At 43.4% G+C, this 12,600-nt stretch overlaps 1 protein-coding gene across 2 annotated transcripts in view; it reads right to left on the bottom strand.

The window, feature by feature from the left end:
* Positions 1 to 12,600, bottom strand: part of ADGRG2 (adhesion G protein-coupled receptor G2) — a 121,496-nt gene that overhangs the window by 14,641 nt on the left and 94,255 nt on the right. For both annotated transcript variants that reach the window (XM_027054634.2, XM_027054635.2), the window contains 9 exons: positions 11,729 to 11,823; positions 11,130 to 11,196; positions 6,141 to 6,535; positions 3,664 to 3,838; positions 3,306 to 3,462; positions 2,285 to 2,428; positions 1,387 to 1,509; positions 686 to 731; positions 448 to 551 (listed from right to left, as the gene is read on the bottom strand). In XM_027054634.2, the coding sequence (XP_026910435.1) occupies positions 448 to 551; positions 686 to 731; positions 1,387 to 1,509; positions 2,285 to 2,428; positions 3,306 to 3,462; positions 3,664 to 3,838; positions 6,141 to 6,535; positions 11,130 to 11,196; positions 11,729 to 11,823 (1,306 nt within the window). The remainder of the gene's footprint in view (positions 1 to 447; positions 552 to 685; positions 732 to 1,386; positions 1,510 to 2,284; positions 2,429 to 3,305; positions 3,463 to 3,663; positions 3,839 to 6,140; positions 6,536 to 11,129; positions 11,197 to 11,728; positions 11,824 to 12,600) is intronic.

The following is a 12,600-nucleotide window of genomic DNA, read 5'->3' on the forward strand; positions in this document are numbered from 1 at the left end:
TTAGTTCTATGACTGTGGACAGTCGCTGGACCAATGAGTCTTATTTCTAACTTCTTACAATGACAATAACAACACTTCATTCCCCCTATCCTGCAGGCCTGTTGGAGAGAGTACAGAAGATAATTTATGTCAAAGCGTTTGGTGAAAATGTTAAAGTGCACTGCAAACCATACCATTTTTCTTACCCATTTTAACCTGAATCCCCTAGTTCTCGCTATTCAAAACAGGAAAACTTGTGTGTAAAAATAGGCTGGAGAAAATACTTCCACGTTCAAGAATTTTCTTTCAAGTGCATTTGCTTACCGGAAGGGTAATTTCATTAGTCTCTAACTTTGCCACAATGTCATATCTGCTGATCAAAGTCATCCATCACGTTAGACATCACGGCATGATGCCCAGCTACCCCTCAGGCCCAGAATCTAAAGCGAGATAATGTGGGATTATTACCAGCAGGACGCCAAAGCTTGTAAGGTGGCTGCAGGTACAGACGGTTTCATTCGGTTTCCTGTCTTTAACAGAGCAGCCATCGGACGACCAGCCTCCTCTGCCACCTGTTGGCATTGGGAAGAGTATCTGTCCTTTCAGCAAGGCCATGGCATCGATGATCGCCCCATCGCTCTTGTCCCTTTCTTCCTCCCTCTGCCCCTGCCCCCTTAAGACTGAAAAAGTTATGACTGGAACCTACCATTTCTGCGCAAGTCCCAAAATACACATCTCACTGTTAAGTCATCCTGCAGTGGAAAGATAAATTACAAATAATTAATTTACTGAACTGAAAAAACTGAAAAGCAATTGGAAAAAAATTATGAATTTTTTTAATTTCAGAATCTCATTCTTGATTTTTTAGAGAATTCCAATTTTATTCTAGTCCCTAGAAAGAGTGGGTCTCAAATAGGTCAGCGCTTCTTAAACTCAGCAATTGTACATAGGAATCACCTTGAGGCCTTGCTAACATGCACATTCTGATTCAGGGGGCCAGGGTGGGGCCTAAGAGTTGGCATTTCTAGCAAGCTCTCAGGTGATGCTGATGGTACAGGTCTGCAGACCACGCTTTGAATGGTGAGGCTATAGATAATGCTCAATCTGACCTGAAATGAGAGATGTTTTCTCTTTGGAGGTGAGAATCAGACCTGTAGCCACAGATCTAAATGCACTAAAATTAGGTAATTGATAATAGCTGGCTTTTGCCACTGCTCCTTCTTGGAAATTAGGTGGCCAGTTATCAGGCATGCTAAGACCCGACAGAGTGACCACGTGATTCTAGTCTTACACACTGCCTTGACCGAGTTTGAGGTTCTGCTGGATCTCCTTTTTTCTGGCCAACTCACGGACACGGTTTGCACAAGTGTATTTGGTCAATGAACAGACCAGACGGGCCTCTCCCACCTGGCTTGGATTGATGTGCTTTAATGTGACCGTCACATTTCTTGTCAAGTTGTTGACCGTCAGGTTTGCAACACTGGATGATATGACGTAGCTGATCAGCGAAAGGTTCTCCAGGGCAGGGTCCTAGCACACCAAAGAATCGACAAGATGGCAAGGGTAAAAATGAAATGTCATCAGAGAATTTTAGAGCTGGAAGAGACCCTACAGCCCACTTAATCCACATGGTTTATTTTACAATCTAGGTGAGAAACTGAGGGTCACCAAGTAATGTGACTTTAGAAAGAGCTTGTCTGGGGCGCCTGGATGGCTCGGTCGATTAAGCGTCCAGCTCTTGGTTTCAACTCAGGTCACGATCTCATGGTTCGTGGGATCGAGCCCTACGTCGGGCTCTGTGCTGACAGTGCGGAGGCTGCTTGGGATTCCCTCTCTCTCCCTTGCTCTCTGCCCCTCCCCTGCTTGTATGTGCATGCGCACGCTCTCTCAAAATAAATAAACTTAACAAAAAAAAAAAAAGAAAGAAAAAGAAAAAGAAACAGCTTGTTCCACTCTACAGTACTCTAAATACTGAGTTAAGTTTCACAAACTGACACAAAGGGGCCCTCGTGAATTGTATAGGGAATATAACATTAAGCCACTTAAACTGTGTGTTCTTGAGCAAGTTAAACCTCTCTGCGTTTCCATCTCCTCATCTGTAAAATTGGGATAATAATTTAATAGAAATGCCAGTTATTGTTACTCATCATTACCAATATCGCTAGGTCCTGTTTAAAAATAAACTGCAGCTTTCAGTAGTTCGTTTGACTGATAGCAGATTTAAGAATATGTGAGAATTAAAAGAAACGAAACTGCTGCACTCCAAGATAAAACCTAAACCAAAAGCAGTTAGCATGAACTTTACCTGAAACAGGGCAGGCGTTTCAAAGAAGTTGAACTGAACCCTGGAAGCCAGCTCCACATCATGAGCTGGTAAATTACTCATCAGCGATGAAGGCAGAGTAATAATGCCAATACTGTTCCCAGGAGCCTGAGGTTCCAGAGAAACCTGAAAATCAAGTAAAGGATACCAAAAATGCCTGGGGCTAGTATAACAAAGAGGTGGAAAACGCGAAGAGGTGGAAGACGCGAGAACTAAGCTGGAGGATCCCGTAAAGGCATTTATTTGTGGTGCCTCTGTAAAATCGGTTGTTCTTGTGTCTGTGACTGCTCTGAAATTGGAGAGGATGTGTAGTTGGGCGATGAGGCCTCAGAGCAGGAAAGGAAACAATTTAAGGATACACAGAAATGGTCAGAAAGTGTAGGATATTACATGTCAATTACATAATGTCAACATTACATAACATGTACATGTCAACAGAACTGGGCGGAAAAAGTGCACGGTAACTGCAGACACACCAACTTGGCCATCTGTTAGGGTCAAGTCTTCATAGAACCACACGCACTAAACTTGCAAAGGGAAGACTATAAAAATTAAGTTAAAAGGCAAGACTTGGTTTTTCTTGGGTGTTTCCAGCCCCTAATCCCTATAATAGGTGGCTGGAAACCGCTAGGAGCAGGAATGATACTCAGCACCACTACTGAGACCAGTGCCATCGAAACACTTGTTAAAATATTGAAATGGGTTGATATGTAGTCGATGTCCCTGCTCTCTCGCCACTGGACACCTCTCCCCACCTGAGCAACACTACCCCCCTGCAAAACTTCCACAGTCTACCTGCTAAAGGGTTGACACCGGGCACAAAGATCTCTGAGATCCTGCTCCAGCCAAGACCAACGTCCTTTTTCTGATCCTGTGGCACTTCATTGTTCTAGATATTAAATACTTTGAGTATCGCCCCTGACTGTAAGCAGTAATTGCCTCCGTCATGGAGACTACAGTTATATACAAGAAAAGGTTTTTTCCACAACTGATTAGGATGTACCTGAAGATTTGCAGGGTCTTGGGCAGCAAAGGTAGTTGTGTCGAAATTACTAGCATTCACTCTGATCACGGCCAGAGCCAAAGAAGGGGAGGTTAGAGTTATGGTCTTGGTTGAAAAATTCAGCTGTAAGCCAATGTCATCCACTATTTTTAGCAATCTGCAAAGATAAGTGGTAGTTCAAATTCAGCACTCCCACTTTGTCTTCCCCATTCTAAGCAGAATATGCAGTAACAATTTAACGAGTCATTATGAACCTCTTATGTGGGAGAAAAATACTTGGCTATAATTAATCCTGATAAGAAGTATTCTTACAGTTAGAGGGTCTCCTCTATGACCACATCAGTTTGCGAAGTCATACCTTTGGGCCAGAGGAGCCAGCAAGGCAGGTGGGGAATGAAGGAGTTTGCTGACATGGTTTATCATTTCTCCCGCGAGGTTAGGCTCCAAGCTGCCCAAGGACAGAGCCTTCTCCATCTGGGACACTTGGTTCTCAAGATCAGAATCACTGCTGCTGCTGCTGGTGTAAACAATTTCTGTAACAGAGAGCCAAATCATTTTATGAACACATAATGGAAAAAATCACTAACAAAGAAACACACATAGACTCTATGTCCTGGCAAACGTACGCCTAGGTATTTGCCCCAGGGAAATGTAAACGTATCTTAAGAAGACTTGTCCGTGAATTTTTACAGGGACCTTTTTCATAACAGTCCCAAACTGGAAGCTCAAATGTCTATCAACTGAAGAATGGATAAACAAACCGTGATCCATCTATATAATGGACAATTATTCAGTAATTAAAAGGCAGGAGCTACTTGCAACAACATGGATGGATCTCCAGTTCTCCAATGTATTATGTTAACTGAAAGAAGCCGGACTCAAAAGGCTACACATTGTATGAGTCTCTTCATATGACATTTTAGAAAAATCCAAAGTACAGGAAAAACAAAACCGATTGGTGGTGGCCAGGGGCTGGGGGTAGTGGACAGGAGTGGACTATAAAGGAACACGAGGGAACTTTGGTGGTCGTGTGGCTGTTGGGTGCTTAATCCAACCTCATGGAACTATAAAAATTTCATCTATCCATAGATCTGGATGAGTTTTACTGTATGTAAATTATACTTCAAGAAACCTAACTGGGGTGCCTGGCCGGTTCAGTCGGTGGAGCACGTGACTCTTGATTTGGAGGTTTGTGAGTTCGAGCCCCACACTGGATGTAGAGACTACTTAAAAATAAAGTCTTTAAAAAAAAAACAACAAACCTAACTGAACAAAATGCAAAAGCACATCAGTGTATTTAGTGTATATTTGTAAAAGTATAAATATACTTGTTTTTAATTTCTATCATGCGTACCGGATTTTACATGGATAACTAGAAGCTCTTTTTACGAAAAAGAGACTATTACGAAATTAGTAGCTGGACGACCAGCTGTAAGTTGGTTTTTAATAGTGCTTTTTAATTGGGGAATGATACAAACCTGTCTGGCAACGAAAAAGTCTCTTAATTCCACCACCTAACATCCTATTTCTTATTTTGCAGATTCCCTTCTTATCTCCATCCAGGTGTCGTAACATACTCTTATAAACATAGTGTACCAACTCTTCCTTGTTGTGTTCTTTTCACTTCATTCCAGGCCTGGAAAATGCCCCCAGGTTTCCATCGAGCTGTTCTTATGCGCAGCTGCAGTCGGTGAGCTCAGGTGACTTATCGACTTAGCGTATTTCATTACTCCTCTCTTGTGGGACTGTCAAGTTATGTCTACTTTTTAGCTACCGAGTAATTCCCCGACACATCTTTCATATGTATGTCACCTGGCTTCTGTTGCGTCACTGGCTGAAATCCCAGCCCCGCCCACAGAAGCACAGGCACAGCAGGCCACGTTGCTGGCCTTCCCGGGGAAATTGTCAGGTGGGATTCTGATGGTCACCGGGGATAGCTTTGCAAAGGTGGGCATTTTTAGGCCCAGGCTAACTAGTTTACTGAAGCCCCAATGATTTTATAATTTGGCCTAAAATGCCCATATTTATAAAAACAAATTGAGAGAGCAGTGCAAATTCAAAGAAACAGCAAGTCCCTTGGCAGAACTGGCAGAAGCTTCCAGTCTCCCGGGGACGCTCGCACTGTGGGGGAGGAGGCGGAGACCACAACCTCCACTCCAATCTCGTCACCGAGAACTTGGTTTTGCCTCCTACTCGCTGAAAATCCGAGGACAGTCTGATTCTGACTCACTGAATTGAGCCTTCAGAGCATCCAGAGTTGTCTCTGGCGTCTTTCGCTCTTGCCTTTATCTCTTTACCCGTGAGCCTACTTTGTGTATGGGGAGCCCTCTGCAGTTTCCATGGCATCCTCATGTGAACCACCATTCTAAACCTAGTGCAGCTAGTGCGGTTATTTCCGTCTTTAAGTCCCCCAGGCTGGGTCAGGAGGAGCTAAGTGGCCTATCCCAGATCGCGCTGCCTGTGAGGGCCCCTGCAGACCCACATCTGTCGCTCTGTGACTGACTTTCAGGGCTGCAAAGTTTTTCTTTCTAAGTGCAATTACTGAATTTAATAGTTCAAAAGTTTTCTCTTCGCAATGTTGAAAACAGTGAGCTACCAACCTTTTGTAGGAGAAAGAAACCTGTAAAATAAGTCATCTCGGTAGAATATGCTAAGATCTATTCGCCTCAGGGCTATTTCTATGTTCTATGAAAGCCTGCAGGAAAGCTCTCGATATCAAGCAGACATCGTAAAAAGAAAGGTCCAACATGGTCTTACTACAGACACCTTGGTTTGGCAGGCTGGCATCTGCCAGATTGTAACACACGTAGCAGCAGCTTGGATCCTCATATTTACCTGTCTCGTCAGGAGGACGTGTGTTGGTCGTGATGACATTCACAGGGACAGACGTGGTGGGGGAGGAAAGTGAGGATTTCACGGGTGGCAGGGTGTGGGAAAGATCAGTCTGGGGCAGAGGGGGAGAGACAGTTCCAGATTTGGGGGGCGTATCCGTGGTAGGGCTGGAAGCAATGAGAGCTGTCGGCTGGGGAGAAGGAAGGTGAATCGCTCGTGTTGGAGAGGCAGGGTTCCGGGTTACAGGTGGATGGCTGAGAGGTTCCGCAGAAGAGAAGGCACCGGAGACCTGGGCCAGAATGGTGGCCTGAGGAGCAGCTGGGGTGGAACCACTAGAAGAAGAAATCGGTGGGCCATCTGGATGACCAGCAGGACATACAACAGGATCCTGAGGGTCACTAAAGGAAAGAATCAGAAAGATGCACGTGAGACCCGAATGAGTTAGAGAGACGCTCGTTTCCTCTGGCAATCATCCGACACCACCAAGGCGACCTGGCTCCATCGGGGACCTGCCACTCCCAGCCTCCGCCCCTGCACACCTTCTGTGCCCTTGCCGCTGCCCCCTGCCCCCGCCCCCTTCTACCACTTCCTCCCTGGGAGAGGAGTTAGCCAGGAGGGATGCTCTTTTATGAATTCCCAGTTCTGGTTCACTCAATCACCCCTCCTCTCGGGCTCTTGTGCCTTATCCCCTATCATTCAGTTGAGGGGATCTTGTAACACTTCTATGTGCTCCTGGGGGGAGGGGGGCGGTTAAATGCCTTTACCCAACTGTGGTTTTCATATATTAGGAATCTGTCTCTTACTGTTTTTTTAGATTTTACAAAAACGTGTTCTCAAAAAAGTAGAATCACATGCCCAAACTGCTCCTAACGTACTGAAAGGTTTTCTAAAAACTTAAATGCCAAAATATCATTTTCCTTTAGTATCCAAATCCACATTGACAAAACTGGCTCATCATTTGCAGAACAATTGATTTGACTTTGAAGCTAAAGCACGTCCATTTCAAAACTACGTCCATAACAAATTCACACTCTTGTGTCAACTCAGTATTAACATGCGGTACAAAAGGGCATGGCATAAATTGAAAAGCAGCTCTAAAAAAAAAAAAAAAAAGAAAGAAAAGCAGCTCTAAATTTATCAATACCAAGAAAATGTTCTTCAAGTTTTCCCTGTAGTTTTTGTGAAGTACATAATTCGGTCAATTACAATCTTCCGGGTGTTGATCCATTATTAGAAAAATGTGGAAATCATTATTATTGATTTGGATCATGGAACTTATTTCAGCAAATTCTCATACTAGTCTTAGTGAGTCACAAGTGAGCCTTTCCTTTCCCAGAAACCTCAAATTTACCTCACTCATACGCAGCGTGGTATTGGCCGGGACAGGTAAACCACACTGCCGTTTTTTGTCTTCGATTTACTGAATTTTGTTTCAAGAAAATCTTGAAGTGAGGTTAATGACACATAAACTTCTGTGAAACCGATGAACATAGGAATCTGTCTGAATCGATTTTCTGCTGCTATAGCCTGGCATGATGCTAAGTGGCACACAGGTAGTGAGCAGGAAACGTTTGCTGAAGGAAGAAAATGAATGAAGCTGAGGCCACAGGGGTCCCCAGCCTGTGAATCAGCTACGCCCTCAATGTTGCTTTAGCCCAGCGGTTTTCAACCTAGGCTGTGCGTGAGAATAACCCTGAAGACTTTTAAAAAATACAGAGATTTCTGTGGCCTATTCCTCAGTGTGTGTTCTAGTTGGCCTTGGCGCAGGGGTGAGGATCCCAGGCCCATATATTTTCATGGCATGGAAGCTTGAGAAGAACTCGTCTGCTATCAGCATCCACCAGTCCTGGGGTGGGAGGAAGAACAACCAGAGGGGGCAACAAACTATTACCTAGGGAAGCCTCTGATGGATCCAGTTTTAGCTGATGACTTAAGAGCACCAACTAGAAGATGTTCTTAGAGCCTCTCTTGGGCGAGAGGAAGAAGGAAAATTAGGTTGAGGAACCCGAGGCAAGTGACACCCATAAAGAGAAATGTCGGCTCGGTCCAGTCTGGCCAGACACCCGGCGGAGGCCTCTCTACACAGCCTGACGTCCAGGATGGCAGTGTGAACAAAGGGGTGCCAGACAGTCAGAAAGGTGACGCGTCGAGAAGCCCTGGCGGAGGCTCCAGCTCTCATTCCTCTTGTAGGCAATCCACCCGACGTCTCTGAGACTCTGTTCTCTGAATTGTATACTCCAGCAACTCACGGGGCCAAGTCATGGCAAAGGTGCTTTACGAAGCATAAATTTCCTTTTTACATCTGGGGGTCTGCGGCAGCCAAACGCCCAAGCACGAGGGTTCCCATTCACGGGGCTCCACTACGAAGAGGCTACCCTCTATCTAATTCTGCCCGCACTCCTGCTATTCGGAGCCCTCCGTCCGTTGGCAGAGGCGCACGGGGAGTGGCAGGGCAGTGGTGGGCAAAGCCAACTATATATTAGAAACGTCAGAGCACTTCAGCACCAGTGCTGGGGCTCCTGCCCCAGACCAACTGAACTGGAATCTCTGGGGTGGGCACTGGTATCCATATTTGTTTTAATATGCTTCTTCACTGAGGTGTAGCCTACGTACAGTAGAGTGTACTAATCTTACATTTAGAACTTGAAGAATTTTGATATACGTATACACCTGTATCATCACCGCCCAGATCAAAACAGAGTATTTCCAGCACCCAAGAAGACCACGTTGACACATCAGTAGGATTTAAAGGGCCCAAGGTGTTTGCAATACGCAGCCAACCTTAAGAACCAATGTATCGGAAAGACCCTGAGCCATCACCTAATTCTAGCCTAGTGGTTCTCACGTTTGGCTACACGTTAGAGTCACCCCACCCAGAAATTCTGAGAAATACAGAAGCCTGGGCTACACCCCAGACCAATGACATCATGAACCGGCAGCACTGGCTTCACCTGGAACAGCACCACAAATACAGAATCTCAGGCCTTTCCCAGACCTGGTGGATCGAAATCTTAACAAGGCCCTCTGGGACCGTATGCACAGTAACCTTTGGGAAGGGCTGATAGGACTTACTTCCTCATTTTACAAAGGAGGAACCCGAGACTTATTTCTGTTTATAAAGAAGCAACAGCCAGACACACAGCTCGTTGATGACAGAGCCCTAGCCAGACACTGAGTTCATCCTCTGCCCGCTTTTCTGTGTCCTGCTTCTTTTTCCTAACAGCTCTTTGAATAGCAGCCATCAGAGGTCTGTGGGGCTGCCTCAAAAGAGCTATGGTATCTTCATCTGATCTAATACTTCTAGAAATTCCATCTCCCAAATGGGCCTCAACCCTCCAGCTTAATGGGGCATGTTAAGCCTAAAACTTAAATGCTGTTTACTTTTTACTACGGAAAATGCTATGAATTCTGAAGTCCTTCAGCTATTCCTTGAGGTCCAATGTTTAATATATCCCAGGAATATGGCTCACACAGGGCAGAAAGCTACAGTTAGCCTTCTGTCCCCATTTAAGAAGTTTACGTTGAAAAACGTATGTCCTTTTGTTCAAATACAAATTTTACCTGATTGCAATAAAGTATAGAAAATGCTGCAAAGAAGAAAAGGAAAAGTAAACAAAATACTGCCTGTACTGACAGTAGGCAGGCCAATCACTGGGAACCCCTGTGAGTATTTTCATTCATTCACTCCCTAGCTTTTCCTACGTATATTTTTATACACCTGTGATCACGTCGTCCATAACTTTGGGGTCACCTGCTACTTTGGAGCGTCTGACTCTCAGTTTCCCTCCACTGATGTGGTGAATTTAGGGCAGTGGTTCTCAACATTGGTTGCACATTAGAATGACCAAGAAGGCTTTTAAAAACCTTAATGCCTAGGCTGTGTCCCAGACCAATTAAATCCGAATCGCTGAGGGTAGGAGACTGGAAATAAAAGATTTTCAAAAAAAATTTTTAATGGAATTAATTTTAGGCGTATGGAAAAATTGCAAAAATAACACAGTTGTGTATCCCCCTAACCCAGCTTCCCCCAATGTTAACATCTAATGTCTGGAATTGGGACCGAATAGCTATGAACATTTAGCATGTGACACAGATGGCATCTCAAGTCACTGAGAAAAAGACTTTTTAATAAATGGCACAGGATCACTGGCTAAACAGTTTGTAAAAGATTAAATTAGACCCGTACTTCACACCACACACAAGAATAAACTCCAAGTGGATTTAATGAAAAAAAAAAAAAAAAAAAAAAGAAACCATATAAATAGTAGAAAACTTCAAGGGTGAATTCGCCCATAACCTGGGCATAGAGAAAGGCTTTCTAACTAAGACTCCAAATCCACAGGCAATAAAAGAAAAGACTAGTAAATTTAGCTACATTTTTAAAAAATTTAACTGACGTGACAAAAACATAAAGTCGAAAGATAACTGACAAACTAGAAGTAAATATTTGCAACATGTACCACAAAGGGTATTAATGTCCCTAGTTTACAAAGGACTCTTAAAAGGTGATCAAATATCCACTAGAAAAAGCGGGAAAAGACATAAACACACAATTAACAAGAAAGATACAAAAATGACCCCCAAATACATGAAAAACGTTCGAACGGTCCTCATAAGAGAAGCGCCAATTAAAAATTACAATGAGATACCCTTTCTCAACTACCACACCAGAGAAATTTAAAAATATGAGGACATTCAGTTGGTGAGATTTGCGTGGGGGGGGGGGGGGGGCGGGTATGTCAGAATATTTGTAATACTCCCTAGGTGATTTTAACTTGCAACCAAGACTGCAAACCATTGTTTCAAGGTAATGGTCCAAACGGAAACTTGATACAAGAGAATAATGCATTTTGCCTAAAACTGAAAGCCCTTCTTCACTATCGATATTCCAAAATTCCTTGGCCAGCATGGTGATTAAATATTGTTGTTGTTGTTATTATTATGATGATTATTATCACTTTTAGGAAAAGGGTCAGCATATTTGCTACATACCATTGCAGCTTTTCTAACTCTTCCGGGGAGGAAGGGCAGGGTATCCTGACAGAACAGCAGCACTGTTCTGGAGGAGGCAACAGAAAAGAAAGAAGAAAATGCACGGTCAAGGATAAGACAAGACAGAAGCTCAGATCCATCAAGGATTAGGATTCCTACACCGACTACATTTTAAAGAGCATTTGTCTAAAACATGATAAAATAAACGAGATACCATTATATCGACAATTATACATTCATACTCGGTGCTCGAAATATTTATTGAGTGAATAATTCGGGGGTGGTTATACATCTGCAATTATCAGTTGCTCTTCAGCAACTTCTAAGAATTCAGAAGTAAATCCATCCCGGCAGCAATCGGCCAAACACTCCAAAGAGAAGTCAGTCCCCTTCTCTCAGTAGGGTTTGTTCTACCATGTTTTCAAATAAGGTATACTGAAACTCTATTGAAAAAGCAAGAAAAACCACCTTTTAGAGCTCTCTAAATACTGCCCAAGACTCATGTTTAAATTTATCGATTACACTTTCAGTTTTACACAGAACACATCAGAGTCATATGAAAACAAACACGGCAATAAAGACAGAGAGAGAGAACTTACCCATCGGTCGAATCTTTACTCTTTTCAAAGCGACCATTACAGCACATATGTTCATTGTTTTATTCATTTTTATTGTGAATGTACAATTTAATGTGCTGTAAAGAGAAATATATTTATATAACCAGAATGTTACTAAACTGGAAACCGACCTACGTATTTGTAAATGTTTTTTCAAACTTGGGAGTGAGAAAAGGAGGCACTGATGCTGCTAAGTTGCAACGTCAGCCCAATAAGCTTGTGAAGACCCATGGCCTTCTACCATGAGCCATTTATACAGGTTTCCATTCACAGAGGTTGCAAACCAGAGACCCTCTGACCGCACACAGCTGCTGACTCATTCTGCCCGTCGTAACCATGAACTGGCAAAGACAAGCATCTTAACATCTAGCCTTAACCCCAGCTGGCTACTTGCCTAGTATCTGTAGACATTTGAATTTCTATCATGGGAGCCCTTTCACATACCAGCCCAGACGAACATCAAGGTCTCTTAAATCCAGAAATCTCTGGCAATTCAATCTAGATGATCAGATAACTAGCAATTTAAGACATTATCGCTTTTTTTTTTTTTACTTCAGTCTTGGTTTACGTGAAAAAATGTTAATGTTGCAAATAATAAAAAAGTGGTGAGTGACATGAACTAAGTATATATAGCGGATGGGGATTCAATCCAGAATTTCATGGAAGAATTGCCATTATTTGTACCAGTGAATACCGTGATGAGCAGAAACTGTCATTTTCTAGGACTTTTACTCTCACAGAATGCTCGGGATTCAGGTGGCGAGATTACTGACCTACATAAGCCATTCGCCTATGCAGCCAACACAGCCAATGGACACAATTTAAAATGATCATCTGTGCAACATCAAATAATT

Source organism: Acinonyx jubatus, chromosome X (genome assembly GCF_027475565.1).
Source record: "Acinonyx jubatus isolate Ajub_Pintada_27869175 chromosome X, VMU_Ajub_asm_v1.0, whole genome shotgun sequence".
In the NCBI taxonomy this organism is placed as follows: Eukaryota; Metazoa; Chordata; class Mammalia; order Carnivora; family Felidae; genus Acinonyx; species Acinonyx jubatus.